Genomic DNA, 20,212 nt, shown 5'->3' with positions numbered 1-20,212 from the left:
TTTATATAGATTGCGCAATATATGCTTATATATATGTTGCGTTATGGATATAATGCCTCGTTTATTACTTTGTAGAATGGCCAATAATGGTAACGAAAGCGAGTCATCAGTCAGTGGAACCGAATCGATGGAAAGAATAGTTACTAGCTTTTTGCAAGCCTTGTAGACCAATGTCAACAATGGAATGGCAAAACAGCGAGAAGAGCCGATTACTATAAAATAGTTCCAGGATCTGAAACCCACCACATTTTCTAGAGGTCCAGACCCAATAGTAGCAGACGCATGGGTTAAAGACATGGAAAATATTTTCCGCGAACTACCCTGCACCAAAAGACAGAAGTTTACTTTCGCCACTTTCACCCTTAAAGATAATGCATAGGAATGGTGGCTTCTCATTCTGGAGAAAAAAGAAATTGCGACTTGGGCAAGATTCTTAGAAGTATTTTATGAAAAATACTTTCCAGATTCATTGCGGGAACAAAAGGCGTTAGAATTCATACATCTAAAGCAAGGAACCATGACGGTAGCCAAATACACACAATTCGCTCGGTTTGCGACATACTTCATTCTCACCAAAGCTCGAAAAGCAAGGAAATTCGAAGCAGGATTGGATGCTAAAATCAAAGATAGGCTTGAGGTTTTGAAACTACCAACCTATGCAGGAGTGGTAAATCGAGCTTACATTGCAGAAAAAGGAATTAAAGCCTTCCGTTCCGGGGAACCAAACCAAAAGAAGTGATTCCAGGAAAGAGACAACAGAAGATCCGAAGTTGTGCCTCCCAAGAGAGTGAGTACGAGCATAACTAGCCCAAGTAATCAAGGTTCTACTAACCCTAGAGATGGCATCATTCCAACTTGCCCTACATGTGGAAGGGCTCATTAGAGACAATACTATCAAGATACATAGAGCATGTTTTAAATACGATCAAGTTGGCCACTTACTGAGGGATTGTCCAAAGCTGACCAATCCTACAGCCAGCCCCTTTGGACCAGTCAGAAAACCCGCAGGACCTAGAGGAGAGATGAAGAACCAAAAAGGCCAAGGAAGTGCTTTTGCCTTGGTACTTGGGAAACCAGAAGTTACTGAAAATGTTGTATCAGGTATACTTTTTGTCTATCATCATTTAGCTCATGTTCTCATTGACTTTGGGTCAACTCATTCTTTTGTTGCACCACACTTTGCTGCCAAGTTGGCATCAACACCCAAACCTTTAGGATATATATTGTCTGTGTCTTTCCCTTCTGGTAATTCTGCCTATAGTACTGAGGTGTATAGATCATGTACCATATCCTTAAAAGGTAAAACCTTATACGTAGACTTGATTTCCCTCTACATTGGGAACTTTGATGTAATCTTAGGGATGGATTGGTTGGCTGCCAACCATGCCTCTATTGATTATAAAGCCAAAAAAGTCTCCCTCAAGTTACCAAACCAACCCAAGCTTGTCTTTGATGAGACTGGAGTTTCCAACCCTCCCTGTATTATATCCACCATGACAGCCCAACGACTTCTAAAAAAGGGTTGTTATAGTTATAATTGTTATGTGATCGATACACAAAAAGAGGTCCCCACCGTTGATGCAATCCCCGTGGTTTGAGAATTCCCGGATGCCTTTCCTGAAGATCTACCTGGTATCCTGGTTGATCGGGAAATCAAATTCACCATTGAAACTCAACATGGTACCCAACCAGTATCAAAAGCCCCTTACCGCGTGTCAATGACGGAATTGAAAGAACTGAAGACTCAACTCCAGGAACTCCTAGACAAGGGTTTCATTCGACCTAGTACCTCATCCTGGGGAGCTTCAGTACTATTTGTAAAGAAAAAGGATGGCACGATGAGGTTATGCATCGATTACCGGGAGCTGAATAAGGTCACCGTCAAGAATCTGTACCCTCTGTCGCGAATCGATGACTTGCTTGATCAACTTCAAGGCGCCCAAGTATTCTAAAAAATCGACTTGCGTTATAGCTATCACCAGCTAAAAGTCAAAACGGAAAGCATTGAAAAGACTTCCTTCAGAACTCCTTACGGGCACTACGAGTTTCTCGTCATGCCATTTGGCGTCACAAACGTTCCAGCGGCCTTCATAGACCTCATGAACCGAGTGTTTAAACCCTATCTTGATGAGTTCGTCATCATCTTCATTAACGATATCCTCATATACTCCAAGTCATCGGAAGACCATGAGTAGCACTTATGAACAGTTCTATAAACACTACGTGATCACAAGCTTCATGCCAAGTTAAAGAAATGCAAATTCTGGATCACTAGTGTACACTTCCTTGGTCACGTCATTAACAATGATGGCATCTCGGTTGATCCGCAAAAAGTTACAGTAATCGTAGATTGGCCGCGACCTACTAATGTGTTAGAAATTCAAAGTTTCTTGGGTCTAACTGGCTATTACCGACATTTCATGCAAGATTTCTCAAAGATAGCATCACCCTTGACCCAGTTAACTCAGAAGAACACACCCTTCGAATGGACTGACAAACAGGAGCGTTGCTTCCAAGAATTAAAAAACAGACTTATGTCAGCTCCTATACTAGCACTCCCTACAAGAGCAAATGGGTTCGTAATTTATAGTGATGCCTCACACAATGGTTAGGGTTGCGTCCTTATGCAACACGAAAAAGTCATTGCTTATGTCTCGTGACAACTAAAGACCCACGAGAAGAACTACCCAACTCACGATCTGAAATTGGTTGCGGTAATCTTTGCCCTCAAGATCTGGCGTCATTATCTCTACGGTGTAACCTGCGAGGTTTACACTAATCACAAGAGTCTTAAATATTTATTCACATAGAAAGACTGAATATGAGGCAACAACGGTGGCTAGAATTTATGAAAGACTATGATGTAGAGATCTATCACCATCCAAGCAAAGCTAACGTAGTGGCAGACGCACTAAGCCGAAAGACGACCAGAAGTTTGGCATGTACTCTCATTTCCCACAAGATCAACGAACTGCTCGCCAACATAACCATGGAACCTACTTGATTGAAGAAATTAGAGTACGCCAATGTGAAGATAAACTTTTGAAGAAAAAGTATGAGGAACAAAGGAGTACGCATGATCTTGATTACACTATAAGCAATGGGATACTGAAATTTTGAAATTGAATTTGCATACCCGACATTCCGGAACTCAAGAAGAAAATATTGGTGGAAGCTCATAGCTTGAGATTTGCAGTCCACCCTGGCAACACAAAGATATACTAGGATTTAAAGGAACACTACTGGTGGACAGGAATGAAAGAGACATAGCAAGTCATGTCTCCAAATGTTTAGTGTGTTAAAGTAGAACATCAGAGACTTATAGGACTACTGCAACCACTCCCTATTCTTGAATGGAAATGGGAGCACATTACTATGGACTTCGTGGTAGGGCTACCACAGTCATTTTCAAAGAATGATGCAGTATGGGTTATAGTAGGCTGATTGACAAAGTCGGCGCATTTTCTACCAATCAAAATTCCCTTAATAAGTTTGCCACTTTATACATCAAGGAAATTATTCGTTTGCATGGCACCCCAGTTTCAATTGTGTCTGACCGAGACCCCGCTTCGTGTCTTACTTCTGGAATAAATTACAAGAGGCTTTGGGGACTACACTGAAGTTTAGCACTCCTTATCACCCACAAATTGATGGGCCATCCAAAAGAACAATCCAGACGTTGGAAGAAATGTCACGTGTATACGTGTTGGACCTCAAAGGTAACTGGGATGAGTATCTACCTTTAATGGGATTCGCCTATAACAATAACTATCAGGCAAGCATTGGAATGGCACCGTACGAAGCTGTGTATGGAAAGAGATGTCGATCACTTCTATACTGGATGGAAGTTGGGGACAGGAAACTGTTAGGCCCCGAGATCGTGCAAATCACGAGTGATAAAATCCAACTTATCTAGCAGCGAATTCACACTACCCAGAGTCGCCAAAAAAAGTTATGTAGATACACGGAGAGGAGACTTGGAATTTTAAGTAGGGGATCATGTGTTCCTCAAGATCTCACCAACAAAAGGAGTTATCCAATTTGGAAAGCGAGGAAAGTTCAACCCACATTGCATCGGGCCATTTGAGATACTAGAAAGGATTGGTCCTGTAGCATATCACCTTGCACTACTGCCTGAACTGTCCAACGTTCACATCGTGTTTCACGTTTCGATGCTCCGACGGTACCTCCGAGATCTAGAACATGTCGTCAACTATGAGAATTTGGAAGTCCAAGAGGACTTTTCTTATGAAGAGCAACCAGTGCAGATTCTCGATCGTCGTGATCAAGTTCTCCGAAACAAGACCATACCGCTGGTAAAAGTCTTTTGGCGAAATCATCATATTGAAGAAGCTATGTGGGAAACGAAAAGTCAAATACGAGTCAAATACCCACACCTTTTCGAAAATTAAGGTACGTCAAGTTTGGGGACAAACTTCTATTTAGGAGGAGAGAAATGTGACACTCTAAGTATTTAATTAATACCACAACCAATCACGATGATAATAATAATAATAATAATAATAATAAATAAATAAATAAATAAGCTATACGTGCTATGTAAATTAATTTGTCATTGTGGTTATTAAATATATAAAATAATACATCTAATTATATAGCTATACGTGCTAAGGATGTAAATTAATTTAGCATTAGTTTTATCAAAAATAGAATGAATAGATTTACTTGGGGAAGGTAACAATAATTAATTAAGAAGATTTGAAGGAGAGATGATTAGGCCACAAGATAACAATAATTAAATTAGGAAGATTAGAAGGAGAGATGATTGGGCCACCTGTGTCTTCTAAGTAGCTTAGGATGGATGAGTCATCGAATTAAGGCATCATTACCAGGTGAGTCATCAAAGGGGCTTATGTATATAAGGGGGGGCGGGCTGTGCGAATCATTAAGGGAATAAAAAGAAGAAAAGAAAAAGAAAAAAAAAAGGGAAAAGAAAAGAGGAGCAAAAGAATAACCTCGAAAGCAAGCAAAAATAGGAAGGAAATAGTAAGAATTAATATAGAGGTGAGTTATATTATACCTTGAGTCACCATAATATATTTTACGTATGTTTTCATTTACCATAATTTATTTTACACAAGTTATGTTTTATAAATTATATTAATATTTTAATTACGTGGATTAATTTCTGAACTCTATTGTTTAAAATGACACCTATGGATATGTTTGTTTAAATTTTAGAAAGTATTTGACTATGATTGTAACAACCCCAACCTCTGATTAACGTTAATCCATGATTAATTGTGCCTAATAAGTAACTAAGATGAAATTTTGCATTCATTACATGTGTAATGAGTTATATGAGTTTTTATCTGTTCTTTGTAGGAATATTTGTCTCTGATTTTGTTCTATTCTGTAAATTGAAAGCCTTATCAGCATTCGATCATGAAATTTACTTGATTTATGTGTTATTTAGGATTTTTGGAAAATTATGGTAGGTTTAATTAAAATTTGGTTCGAAACGATTAAATTAGAATAATTTAATGTCCAATTGATTAGTTGATTAACAATTTAATTAAACCATTAGCCAAGCCTATATAAGGCTCCTATATGTGCCTTCACTCATTCTTTTCTTCACCTTAACATATTTTTGAGCTCACACACAAACCAAACGTGAGAGAGAGAAAGAATAGAGGTTTGAGCTCAAATTAAAGAGATTGCTAGAGAACTTAGAGAATTTGGCTTGGAACTACCAAGAATTGATCATCTAGAGCATCATTGACAAGCCTAGGTAAGAATTCAACCTTTAGATTGTATAATTATGATGTGTAAGACATGAACCTTGGAGAATTATGATGGATAATGCAAGAATTAAACTAGGAATGAAGAATATTGAACCATGTCACGCATGCATGTATATATCAAAGCATATTGAGTTTGAATTTCACTCAAGTCATACATGCATGTGTCCTTCTTGACTTGGTTTAGAGAATTCATCACATTTATTACCATTTGACCTTAATTGATCATGTTTTGGAGAACCTAAGTTTATATCAATTTATGCATGTTATCTTCAAGTTATGTTCTTTGAGCTTAAGCTTAGTCTTGTATAAATTATTTATCTTTGGGCCTTGATTTTGTGAATTGATTTTGAATTCAAGTTGTTTTGCATGTTCACACTAGTTTCCTTCAGTTTTTGGCCCAAAGGGTCATGAGTTTCAATTTAGAATTGGAGTTTTGAGCTTAGGGGCAAATATGGAAATTCTAGAATTTTGCTCTTACACTCGAGTAGAGGAACCTACGCTCGAGCGACCTAAAGTTGGCTCGAGCGTGAAATGCATGCTCCCATAAGTTTACCATTTTTGTAGACCGCTCAAGTGACAAGAGTTACGCTCAAGCGAGGACCTGAGTCTTACGCTCGAGCGATCGTCGAGTGTTCGTCGAGCGTGAAAATCACACAACCAGTACTTTTGCAGAGGTTTACAGACCGCTCGAGCGGAAAAAATTGTGTTCGAGCGACCACTCATGTATTTGTATGTCCGCTCAAGCGAAGGAAGTTGTGCTCAAACGGGACCCTTGTTTTCTGCAAGTTTTGTCAAGGGTTCTAAAGTGCATCTTGGCATCCACATTGCATTCTAGGCATTCCTAGGCCATGATTAAGACATAATAATGAGGATAAGAAGTAGAAATACATCAAGATAAGAAATGATGAAGTTAATGTTTCCAAGTGTGTAATTCGGTATGTGTTCATTCTGTAACTGTATAGGTCACGCACCACAAGACGTCTAATTTGCCCATTCTGTCTGTTTGCCTTGGAGCCATCTGTTAATTGTGAGTAATAACTTAGTAAAGTTATGTTCAACTTAATTTATTTTCTGAATGATGAATTAAGATTTGTTTTATGAAATGTTATGTTTGTACTATGAATGATTGTCCAATTTTGATAAATAATTGGGGCTCGAGTAAGTTATCTGTTCCTGGTCCGGAGGTTCCTTTATAGAACTGACAAGTTATCTGTACCCAACCGGAGGTTCCTTTATGGAACTGATAGGTTATCCGTACCCAGTCTGGAGGTTCCTTTGTAAAACTGACAAGTTATCCGTACCCGGCCGGAGGTTCCTTTATGAGACTGACAAGTATGATCTTCGATGCCCCATATGTGATCTGTTAGCGCTAACGGATGTGAGATTAAGTATGTATTCTGATTTCTGTTATTGACTTGAAAAAGAATGTGAATGTAAATCTGTTTCTAATATGAATTCTAATTTCTGATTATGTTATGGACAACATCATTCATTATAACCCTTTACTCTGTTCTTATTCATTGGGCTCTCGCTCACCATTATTTATTATATATGTAGGTGAGCAAGCGTGTGACCAGGCCTAAGTTGCTGCCTGGCGAGTTTTGGATGTCAGCCAGCCATTGTGCCTCCCGTGGAGGTTCCTTTTTGAGATCTGATTAAGTTTTGAGTCTTGGGGATTTTTGTACTTTTTGATGTTTATGTTTTGTTTAAACATGTTTTGGAAAGTTCTGTATATGTGGCTTTGGTGACGTAAGACTAATATATTTATAACGTCACCTATATATATATATATATATAAGTTTGTTTTAAAGATCTTTGTCTTACATATGTTAACACAGCTCTATGGACAATGTATATTTCTATATTTGCTTCCGTAGCCCCTTATAATATGTCATTTTGTTAAAAGGTCTTTGGTAATCTAAGGATTACTGGTCGGTTACGATACTAAACCTATAGGGGCGGGTTTGGGTCGTGACAATGACCTTATAAACAATTATGTTTTGTAAGTATCACCATAGGAGTCCCACACCTTGGGGGACTTAAATAACCATTGGCCTCTGTTTGACTACTTTGTGGTCCTCTGTTTGTCATGGATTCATTGATCTCTATTCTAATTGTCACTCCAATGACCTTTGTTCTATTCTGTACTGTGGTTGTGGTTGTGGTTAGTTATTTACATAATTTCTATATTTCAGTTTCTGCCACTTTAAATCATTCGTTTATTCAAATTAAATTCTGTTACAATTTTAGGTTAAATAACTATCCATGGTTATTTTGTATTCCCTATACTCTTGGCATAATATTTCTCATTCTGCTGTGTGCTTATAACTGTTACCTTTTCAGGTGACGAGATGTAAGGAAGACCAATAACCTCATGTAGTGGAACCCGCACAAGAATTTGATGCTGAACCATTATTTTGTTTTTCTTTTCTCATTATTTTGTTTTATTTTATTTTTGCTCCCTTTTGTTTTTACTCAGGGCCGGTCACTGAATAATAAAATAATAAAAGCCCTATAGATGTATTTTCTCTTATTAAAATAGTAGAATGAAGTAAATTTTATGTTTAATTATTTTTATTTCCATTTGCCTGCTCCTGCGCCTGCGCCATTTAATTTGTTACGATTAGAATAAAGTAGCGAGTTGCGATTCGAGCCCTAGGCCTCTGGGTTAGGTTGTGACAATCTTGGACTTTTTTTGAAAGCAACTCTTGAAGAATTCAATATTAACCAACATTGGATAGATCTCACAATATCCTGTGTTTCTTTTGTGAATTTTTTTATCTTATGGAATGAAGAAACTATGGATAATTTCAATCCAAGAAGAGGCCTAAGACAAGGTGACCCTCTTTCACCATATTTGTTTGTGCTATGCATGGACAGACTATATAATATGATCAGAGTGCAGGTGGAAGCAGGAAAATGGAAGGGGCTAAAAGCTTCAAAAAATAGTCCATTTGTCTCACATTTATTCTTTGTAGATGACCTCCTCCTCTTTGTTAAAGTTGATCAGACTAACTGTGATACAATCATGGAAACCATGAATGAGTTTTGCTGCATTTCAAGGTAGAAAATGAACCTACAAAAGTCTAAAATGTTCATCTCCCCAAACATTCACAGGAATTTAGCCAAGGAGCTTAGTTTACTTTGTGGTATAAGTTTGACTTAAGACCTTGGTAGATACCTTGATGTTGCTTTTATTCATAACAAGATTAGCAGAAACATATACAATGGTGTCATTGAGAAAATCCAAATAAAGTTTTCCTCATGGAAAGCTAAAGCTCTATCCTTAGCTGGGAGAACTACTGTGATCCAATCTGTGTCATCTTCTATACCTTCCTACATCATGCAAACCTCTAAACTCCCCCAAAGCATTTGCAAACAAATTGACAAGCTTAATAGAAACTTCCTATGGGGTGATCTAGAAGGAAGGAAGAAAATTCATTTGGTAAATTAGAAACAAGTCTGTAAAACTAAGCAAGAAGGAGGTTTGAGACTTAGAAGGGCTAAAGACCAGAATTTAGCCTTGTTGGCCAAATTGGGATGGAAGATAAACTCTGAAAAAGAAACTGCTTGGTCCAAAATTCTCAGAGGCAAACACTTACATAAACACACTTTTGCTAACTGGCCTGCCAATAAGAATGCATCACAAACTTGGAGGAGTATTATGAAGACTAGAGATATACTGGCAAAGGATACCAAATGGACAGTTGGCAATGATAAGAACATTTCATTTTGGAAAGATTGGTGGTATAGGGATGGGCTTCTTGCTTCTATTTTCCAGGACCACATACCCAAGAAGATATCAAAGTTACTGATATGATCGATGAGGAAGGGGATTAGGACATGGTGGGGTTGAAAATATTCTACCACATTTTATACAGCAACTCATACAACAGATCCATCTTTCACTTTTTGTTGAAATATGAGATAAACCCCACTAGATTGGCTCTTATAACACCCCAACCTTTCACATGTCATCGATATTGTCTGTTTTGGGTCACGCTCGCGTGTATTTGTTCTTCCCAATGGGTCACCCATCCCAAAACTACTCCGCCTAAGCACGTTTAACTGGGGAGTTCTACTAAAGATTTCACCACCCTAGAAAAGGCCTCAATACTATATAAGGATCCGCGTTTTTACTTTTATAGCCTAGAAACTCCCCATCCATTCCCGATGTGGGACACCGGGACCTCACAATCCACCACCCTTAGGGCTGCACATCCCCGTGCAGTAGCTTGCCAGTTCACAAGCCTACCCACATATACCGAGAGACACCAGGGGCCCACACTCGGTACTCCGGAGAGTCGGCTCTGATTTGTAACACCCCAACCCTTCATATGTCATCGATATTGTCCGTTTTGGGTCACGCCTGCACGGATTTGTTCTTCCCAGCGAGTCACCCATCCTAGAACTACTCCAGCCTAAGCACGCTTAACTGGGGAGTTCTGCTAGGAATTTCATATAAAGGTCTAGGTTTTCACTTTTATAGCCCAGGAACTCCTTATCCATTCCCGATGTAGGACACCAGGACCTTACAATTTGTAACACCCCAACCTTTCACATGTCATCAATATTATCCGCTTTGGGCCACGCCAACACGGATTTGTTCTTCTCAGTGGGTCACCTATCCCGGAAACTACTCCAGCCTAAGCACGCTTAACTGGGAAGTTCTGTTAGGGATTTCACTACCAGAGAAAAGGCTTCGATACTATATAAGGGTCTAGATTTTTACTTTTATAGCTTAGGAACTCCCTCTCCATTCCTGATTTGGGACACTGAGACCTTACAATCTACCCTCCTTAGGGCTGCATGTCCCCGTGCAGTAGCCTGCCAGTGCACAAGCCTATCCACATACACTGAGAAACGTCAGAGGCCTACACTCAGTATTCCGAAGAGTCGGCTCTAATTCCATTTGTAACACCCCAACTCTTCACATGTCATCAATATTGTCCACTTTGGGCCATACCCGCATGGATTTTTTCTTTCCAGAAGGTCACCCATCCCGGAACTACTCCAACCTAAGCATGCTTAACTAGGGAGTTCTGCTAGGGATTTTTGTAACACACCAACCTTTCACATGTCATCGATATTGTCCGCTTTGGGCCACGCTTGCACAGATTTGTTCTTTCCAATAGGTCACCCATCCTAGAACAACTCTAGCTTAAGCACGCTTAACTGGGGAGTTCTGCTAGGGATTTCACCATTCGGGAAAATGCCTTGATATTATATAGGAGTCCAGGTTTTTACTTTTATCACCCAAGAACTCCCCCTCCATTCCCGATGTGGGACACCGGGACCTTATAATCCACCCTTATTAGGGTTGCACGTCCCCGTGTAGTAGCCTGCCAGCTCACAAGCCCGCCCACATACACTGAGAAACGCCAGGGGCCCACACTCGGTATTCCAGAGAGGCGGCTCTGATACCATTTGTAACACCCTAACCCTTCACAAATTTAGATAAAAAAATAATGGAAGAATCACTATCCACATGTCCTTTCAAAAATATATTATAGATACATGAAAAAGTTTAAGACTTTCATTTTAATATGGATAAAGTTTATCACTAATTTATAAATTATTTTTAGAACTTGGATTGATTTGCTATTTCCTAAAAACTAATCCTGATTTGGTTATAAATTTTGGATGAAGAGCAGTGTTGGAGACCATTTAAATACAAATTAAATAAATTGGGAATCAAACTCACGCAATTAAAATAGAGTGCTGCTATTACCGCTCCATTAATTATTTTGAATCTCCCATTTTTTTGGACCTCCGCTTATAAATTTTAAAACTCTTAAAATTTCTTTTTTTCCTCAAAATAATATCAAAATTATCCTTATGAAAACATTTCACCCATTCAATTGAATGCACACCCTCATACCCCAAAAAACATCTATTCTTAAAACCCTAACAAAACTCACGAAAGCGATTACTACTTCATCTTCACATATTTGTTCATGACCTAAGAAAATAAATGTAGGATTTTTTTTTTTTGTTGATTCAAAATTCTTCTTTTGTGGGTTCTGAGATCTCCACGAATTTTGGTTATTTGTTCCCAAACAAATAAGAAATGTACGATTACCTGTTACCGAACAAATGAATAATGTTCGGGCCTGTGTTCCCGAATTTCGGTCATATGTTCGAGAGTTCATTCCTGAAAAAATGAAAAATAGTTTTTATTATTTTCATCATTTTTTTCAAGAAGCTTACCCTTACGAGGCATTTTCTCGGGTGGTGAAATCCCTAGTAGAACTCCTCAGTTAAGCATGCTTAGGCTGGAGTAGTTTCGGGATGGGCGACCCACTAGGAAGAACAAATCCGTGCGGGCGTAGCCCACAATGGACAATATTGATGGCATGTGAAGGGTTGGGGTATTACAAATGAATTAAATGTATTTTTATTTGTGTTTGGTGGACACTTAGGTGTCAAATATTTGTACTCATACCAGTATACTTGTATACTAACCCGTTTTGTCTCTTAGCATCTCAGGTGCGTTCTATTTGAGTGCAGCCGAACTTTCTTTGCAGGATTAGTTGGGGCTACGATGGTGACGAGAAATAACTATAGTTGTTGGATATGTCTTTCAGATTTCTTTTGTTCTCTAGGGTTTAGAGTTTAGGGTTGATATTAGTTTATTTATTTATTTATTTGACCTTAGTATTTTGATAAGTTGGCATTGTGGGTTATTTTTCAACTTTACATTATTTAAGTGGTTTTAACTAGTTGTTGTTACTTTAATATTGGAGGTATTGGATAGTTATGAATTCATGATAAATAGTTTGGTTGGCATTTGTTATTATTATTTTTTTATCCCTTGTTTTTTTTAGCATGGAAATTTACCTAAACTTTATGGAGACAAGAGCATTTAGATTTTATTTCACTCCTAGGATTTTGATGATGAAATATTGATTGAATATTTAATTATCCAAATTTTAGGGCATGACAGTTCGCTGAGTGAATTTCAGTCGTGAGGCGAGAGACATCGTCGGAGAGATGAGTGAAGGGGTATTTGTCGGAATAAGAAGCGAGAAAAGCCCTAGTTATCGGAACTAGACCGACCATGGAAGCCATTGAAGAGACGAATGTGGAGAGATCGATCGATCGATCGAACTGTGAATGTGTTTGTGTGGATGTGAAATTTGAATCGATCGATTGGATTATCAGACTCTGTTCATCTTTTTCTCCTCCGGCGGAAGCGAAAGAGGAGTCTTGGGGGTGGGGGGTTTTAGGCTATCGCTATCAAGGAATATTAGAAGAGTTTATTCGTTGTTCCAAGAGTGAAAATGTAGAGAAATCAGGAAACCGTGAGTCCACCGTCACGTCGTGTTGCGTGGCCGTAAATCGAATTTGTTTGCTTCACCAATTGGCTTGTATTGTAAGGTCCCGGTGTCCCACATTGGGAATAGAGGGGGAGTTCCTGAGTTATAAAAGTAAAAACCTGGACCCTTGTATAGTATCGAGGCCTTTTCTAGGGTGGTGAAATCCCTAGCAGAACTCCCTAGTTAAGTGTGGTTAGGCTGGAGTAGTTCTGGGATGGGTGACCCACTGGGAAGAACAAATCCGTGCGGGGGTGGTCCAAAGTAGACAATATCGATGACATATGAAGGGTTAATGTGTTACAAATGGTATCAGAGCTGACTCTCCAGAGCACTGAGTGTGGGCCCATGGCGTTTCGCGATGTATGTGGGCAAGCTTGTAAGCTGGCAGGCTACTACATAGGGACGTGCAGTCCTAAGAGGGGTGGATTATAAGGTCTCGGTGTCCCAAATCAGGAATGAAGGGGGAGTTTCTGGCTGATAAAAGTAAAAACCTGGATCCTTATATAGTATCGAGGCCTTTTCTCGAGTGATGAAATCCCTAGCAGAACTCCTCAGTTAAGCTTGCTTGGGCTTGAGTAGTTCTAGGATGGGTGACCCACTAAGAAAAACAAATTCATGCGTTTGTGGCCCAAAGCAGACAATATTGATGACATGTGAAGGGTTGGGGTGTTACAGCTCCTTCAGTGGTGGGTTCTCTGTTGGGGCTACCTATACTTTGATTGCTAATCAAGCATTTACTCAGGAAAATGGCTTAGTTAACTGGAACTGGATTTCGAAATTGAAGATCCCTAAAAAATTGAAGGGATTTATTTGCCTGTTGATGCTTAACAGGTTGCTTACCAACTATGAAAGAAAGATTAGAGGCCTCACCAATGATAACACTTGCCCAAGATGTCAGAACTACTGTAAGGACTTAAATCACCTACTGAGAGAGTGTAAAAAAACTGTGGAAGTCTGGGATATTCTCACCAATCATAGCTGGAGAGATTCTACTCTTAACATGCCCTTGGATACATGGTTCCAACATAATCTAAAGAGCAAGAACACAGAGTGCTTTAACATCCCTTGGGGAACTATTTTTATGGTGGCTCTGTGGAGCAAGAAGCAGCAAAGATTCACCAGGCCTTCCGCACAGACCATTTCACAAGTGACTCATTATATCTTAAAACTGATTGGTGTCCTCCTTGTGCAGGACAACTCAAGCTCAACACGGATGGATGCTCCAAATGAAACCTTGGCCCTACCGGGTATGGTGGCTTATTCAGAGTTGCTAGAGGAGCCTGGATTTTTGGTTATCATGGGAAATTAGAGTCAACAACAAGTAAGGAAGCTAAGCTTTGGGGAATTTACAGAGGCCTCACAATTATTTTGAAGAAAAGCATGCGTGATGTTTTGATTGAAACTGATGTAGAAAAAGTGGTGCTCAACATCAACAACACCACAACCAACAATTACCCTTACAGAGCTCTCGTAGAGGATATCAAATTCCTTATGCACAGATGCAACTGTGTTGTTAGCTACATTCTCCATGGTGGGAACAAATGTGCTGATGGACTTGCGAATATGAGAGTGAATCATAGAGGAGATCTGGTAGCTTTAGAGAACCCATTTAATGAAATTGCTAGTCTGCTTGTTACAGACATAGTTTGAACATCTTGTGAAAGGGCTTAAGCTTGTTTAGCCCTATGTGTTTTGGTCTGCTGGTGTTGTGCTTTTGTTTTGTTTCTTCTGCTGTAACCCTTCTTTTGAATAAAATAAAATAAAAAATTTGATAACAGAATGGGGGAATTATGCCTAGTGAGAGGTGGACAAAAATATTTATAAAAAAGTGATTTTTTAAAATTTTAATTATTAATATTTATTATTTTAATTTTTTTTTCTCACCACTAATGTGTAAATGCCCTAAAAGAATTACGGTATAAAAAAAATAATTTAAAAATTGCAACATTAATGACTATTAACTTGAGGATTCTAATGATTCATAAGATAGTTTTTATACTCATTCAAAAATTTAAAGTTTTTATTTCAAACAGAATCATGATTTAGAGCTTTAATGGTGAAGCTCTAATCAGAGCTCTACTAACGTGGCAGGAAGAATAAAAATAAAAATAAAAATAAAAATAAAATACATACATCATATCATCAACGGGTGGGACTCACTACCAACTCATTAGAGCTTTGATTAGAGCTCTATAATTAGAGCTCTGAAACATTTTCTTTTCAAAAATGATATATCCCCCTAAATGAAGGAGCTCTAATGATATGAAAAGAAAAAAAAAACACACACACACACACACACACAAACATTACTATCACAGTAAAACCCGCCCCTAATTAGAGCTCCTTTATTAGAGCTCTAAAACATTTTTGTTTTTATTTTTCTCTTTAATTTTTTTTTTCTTTCTCTTTTCGCTTCACACCATCCAAACCAAACAGCCGATTACACCTCAAGAGTTGCCATACACTTGTTCATTATTATTATTATTTTTTTATTTTAAAATTTATGCAATATAACTTGTGCTTATCACGTTTATTGTAAAAAAAACTCATTATTGAGAAGCTAGATAAATGATATTTTCAACTCCTGTATTTTTTATTATCAATTTTTATTGGGCAAATTATTGATAAATCCCATTTAGAAGTATTTTAACCCAAGAAGTCCATGAAGGAATTTTTTAACCCATTTAGTCCCATGTATGTATAGTTTTATTCCATAAAGTCATTTTTCTTGATTTACACTATTTTCTTGGACACTTATGCCCTTATATTTAATTTTGATACCCTTATAAATATTTTTTAAACGGTTAGCAATTTTATGATGTGAACATTCATATTTTAAAATTCACATTGGTAGGAATGTAAAATTGGCTCGTGGGCGGCCCGAAACTCGCCCGCGAGCCGGGGCAGGCCCGGCCCGTTGACAATGTGAATATTCATATTGACATAGTAACATTCACATTAATAGGAGTGTAAAATTGGCCCGCGTCCCAAGGCAGCGCGAAACCCGCCCGCAGCCCATGGGCGGCTCGAGGCGGGCCCAGTTCGGCCCATTGACAATGTGAATATTCACATTGACATGTTAACATTCACATTGATAAGAGCATAAAATTGGCCCGTGGCCCAAGGGCGGCCAAAAGCCCGCCAGCCGCTAGGGGCGGGCCCGGCCCGACCCATTGACAATGTGAATATTCACATTGACATGTTAACATTCACATTGATAGGAGTGTAAAATTAGTCCGCACCTCGTGGCTGCCCGAAACCCGCCCACGACCCATGGGCGGCCCGGGGCAGGCCCGACCTGGCCTGTTGACAATGTAAATATTCACATTGACATGTTAACATTCACATTGATAAGAATATAAAATTGGCCAGCGGCCCAAGGCGGGCCAGACCCAGCCTGTTGACAATGTGAATATTCACATTGACATGTTAACATTTACATTGATAAGAGTATAAAATTGGCTAGCGGCCCAGGGCGGGCCCGACTCGGCCCGTTGACAATGTGAATATTCACATTGACATGTTAACATTCACATTGATAGGAGTATAAAATTGGCTAGCGGCCCAGGGCGAGCCCGACCCGGCCCGTTGACAATGTGAATATTCACATTAACATGTTAACATTCACATTGATTGGAGTGTAAAATTAGCCCGCGCCTCGTGGCTGCCCGAAACCCGTCCACGGTCCATGGACGACCCGGCCTGTTGACAATGTGAATATTCACATTGACATGTTAACATTCACATTAATAAGAGTATAAAATTGGCCCGCGGCCCATGGGCGGCCAAAAGTAAGCCCGCCCGCCGCCCGGGGCGGGCCCGGCCCGGCCCGTTGACAATGTGAATATTCACATTGACATTGATAGGAGTGTAAAATTAGCCTGCGCCTCATGGCTGCCCGAAACCCGCCCACGGCCCATGGGCAGCCCGGGGCGGGCCCGGCCCCGCCTGTTGACAATGTGAATATTCACATTAACATGTTAACATTTACATTGATAAGAGTATAAAATTGGTCAGCGGCCCAGGGCGGGCCCGACCCGGCCTGTTGACAATGTGAATATTCACATTAACATGTTAACATTCATATTGATAAGAGTGTAAAATTAGCCCGCAGCCCGTGGGTGGCCCAAAGCCTAACCGCAGCCCAAGGCGGGCTCGGTCCGACCCGTGACAATGTGAATATTCACATTGACATGTTAACATTAACATTGATAGGAGTGTAAAATTTGCCCGCTGCCCGAAGCTTGCCCGCGGCCCGGGGTAGGCCTGGCCCGGCCCGTTAACAATGTGAATATTCATATTGACATGTTAAAATGCACATTGATAGGAATGTAGAATTGGCCCGCGGCCCGTGGGCTGCCCGAAGCCCACCCACGGCCCGGGGCAGGCTCGTTTCGGTCCGAGCCCGAGCATGTCCGAGACCCTAGGTTAGGGCCTAGGTCATTACTTTGAAGCCCGGCCCGGCCCAACCTATCGGCCCGCTTAAGGCCCATTCAAGGCTCGGTCCGAGGCCCAGCCCGCTCGAGGCGCAATGTATTTTTTTGTTGAAAATAATAAAATTTTGATAGAAAAAATTAAAAAGAATTAAAAGAAAATGGCCAGGCTCGCCTAAGCCTGACCTAAGCTCAAGGCTAGGCATAGGCCCACCGGCTCGGCCCGACCCGAGGCTCAATCCATCGGCCCGTCCAAAGCCCGAATACCCTTGTGTTAGGGCTAGGGCCTGGGCCTAATTTTTTGGCCCATAGATTGGCCCGACCCAGCCCGGGAAAGGCTCGTTTGGGCCCAGGCTCGAGCCTAGTCCGAGACTCTAGGCTAGGGCCTGGGCCATCACTTTGAAGCCCAGCCCGACCCATCGGCCCCGTTAAGGCCCATTCAAGGCTCGGTCCGAGGCCTAGTTTCTTTTTTTGTGGAAAATAATAAAATTTTGGTAGAAAAATTAAAAAGAATTAAAAAAAATGACCTGGGCCGCCCATGGGCCGTGGGCGGGTTTCGGGCAGCCACGAGGCACGGGCTAATTTTACACTCCTATCAATGTAAATGTTAACATGTCAATGTGAATATTTACATTGTCAATGGGCCGGGCCCGCCCTAGGCCACTGACCAATTTTATACTCTTATCAATGTGAATGTTAACATGTCAATGTGAATATTCACATTGTCAACGGGCCGGGTCGAGCCTGCCCCGGGCCGTAGGCAGGCTTTTGGCCGCCCATGGGCCGCGGGCCAATTTTATACTCTTATCAATGTGAATGTTAACATGTCAATGTGAATATTCACATTGTCAACGGGCCCGCCCATGGGCCGCGGGCGGGTTTCACACTGCCACGGGACGCGAGCCAATTTTACACTCCTATTAATGTGAATGTTAACATGTCAATGTGAATATTCACATTGTCAATGGGTTGGGCCCGTCCCGGCCCGACTTGAACTTTTCCAGGCACCCACGAGAATCGACACGGGCCGGGCCTCTACACATTGACGATATGAACATTCACATTGACAGTGTGAACATTCACATTAGGGGTATTTTGGTAATTATGTCACCTATAGGACTTATTGAAACATAAGAAAATAATGTGAACTAAATGGAACATAAGTAGATGAAAATGGTATTTTGGTCTTCTTATCTCAAATAGGACCTAATGGAATAGTTAAAAAGAATATGGGTTGGATGGAATAAAACTCTTAGAAAGTAAATTTATCAAAAAAGCCTCAATTTTTATTTTACAAAAAACTACACCAAACGGGCCATTATTATTAACTAGAGTATAACCCTTTGGAAAAAAAAGCAAAAAAAAAAAAAGAAAGAAAGAAAGAAAGAAGAAAAAAAAAACTAAACTAAACATGTTTTTCAATATATTTTTAAAAAAACTATACTCTGGTTGGTTCGTAATTTTTAAAAACAAATTTCTAAATTTTCAGTTCATATTTTATATTTTTAGTAATTCTTTAAAATATTTTAATTAATTATTGTTTTTTACTTTTTAGATCCATTTAAAAAGTAAAAAATTTGTACAATTTTTTTTTTAAAAAAATTACTGAATACAACAAAATAAGAAAATTTATCAAATTATCATTTTTTTTTTTGTATTTGATGATTTTTTAAAAAAAATTAATAAATATTATACTTTTTAAGTGTACCTAAAATATAAAAATTTTACATAAAATATTTTTTAAAATTCACCAAAAATAAAAAATTTAATTTTTTAAAAAATAAGTTCAACCTAACAAGTTTCAATTTGCGAGTTGCCGAAGTGAAGGTGAGGTTCATAGTAATTAAATATAATTATTCATAAAAGTCCACAAGAAGTGGATTTTTGACTCTTTTTTTTTGTTAAAATTTACCAAAAAAATAAAATAAACTAAAATAACTAACAAAACAAAATATTATCTCAAATCTATAATCGTTTACTTTTTCTCTCATAAACATCATATTCAACTACAAAAAAATTCAACTATTTTCTCAAACATAAAAATTATAACCTACTAAAATAGTTAAAAACTAAAATAACCTATTAAAATAACAAACTTTCCCAAGGAGGCCATAGATTCTTGAAACCCCCCAACCTTCAAACATTCCTTTGTTTTATTATAAATAATATGCCTAAGGTTTATCAATTTCATTTTATTTGGTGCTCAGTGAAGCTCATGTATTGCATATATAATATATTTATATATATTACTATAATATGCCTAAGGTATTAAATTATAATATTTTACTTGGTATTAAATTATAATTACTTGATATATATACTATATTTATATATATTATTATAATATGCATTGCATATTATTTGGTATTAAATTAAGAAAATGATAAAAATTAAGAAAATGATAATAGAACAACAAAGAATATATAATATATTTATATATATTATTATAAATAATATATTATATATTCTTTTTGTTCACTGAGCTTCACTGAGCACCAAATAATATGCCTAAGGTTTATATTTTCATTTTATTTGTATTTTCATTTTATTCATTTTGTTTTATTATAAATAATATATTATATATTCTTTGTTGTTCTATCTTCTCCTCACAAAAATAAAATATAAAACTTTCACTCAAAAAGTAACACACCACCTTGCCGTTGATGTGGTCTCAAATTCCAATCAAAACAGAATT

At 38.7% G+C, this 20,212-nt stretch overlaps 1 protein-coding gene across 1 annotated transcript; it reads left to right on the top strand.

Moving 5' to 3' along the window:
* Positions 1 to 3,688: 3,688 nt before the first annotated feature.
* On the top strand, positions 3,689 to 5,385 carry LOC145822644 (uncharacterized). Its single transcript, XM_082920200.1, has 3 exons — positions 3,689 to 3,880; positions 4,014 to 4,316; positions 5,347 to 5,385. Exons 1-3 carry the CDS (start codon positions 3,689 to 3,691, stop codon positions 5,383 to 5,385), a joined length of 534 nt encoding a protein of 177 aa, XP_082776326.1.
* The last annotated feature ends 14,827 nt before the right edge of the window (positions 5,386 to 20,212 follow it).

Source organism: Camellia sinensis, chromosome 1 (genome assembly GCF_055761805.1).
Source record: "Camellia sinensis isolate YWXY chromosome 1, ASM5576180v1, whole genome shotgun sequence".
NCBI lineage: Eukaryota > Viridiplantae > Streptophyta > Magnoliopsida > Ericales > Theaceae > Camellia > Camellia sinensis.
This window is presented reverse-complemented; position numbering and strand designations above follow the sequence as displayed.

What these genes read in the sequence shown, in the direction of transcription:
- LOC145822644 (XM_082920200.1), top strand. Translation starts at nt 3,689, where the DNA reads ATGTCACGTGTATACGTGTTGGACCTCAAAGGTAACTGGGATGAGTAT. An exon ending in AACTGTTAGGCCCCGAGATC is followed by an intron (nt 3,881 to 4,013) that starts GTGCAAATCACG and finishes GTGTTCCTCAAG; the next exon opens with ATCTCACCAACAAAAGGAGT. An exon ending in GAAACAAGACCATACCGCTG is followed by an intron (nt 4,317 to 5,346) that starts GTAAAAGTCTTT and finishes TGTTCTTTGTAG; the next exon opens with GAATATTTGTCTCTGATTTT.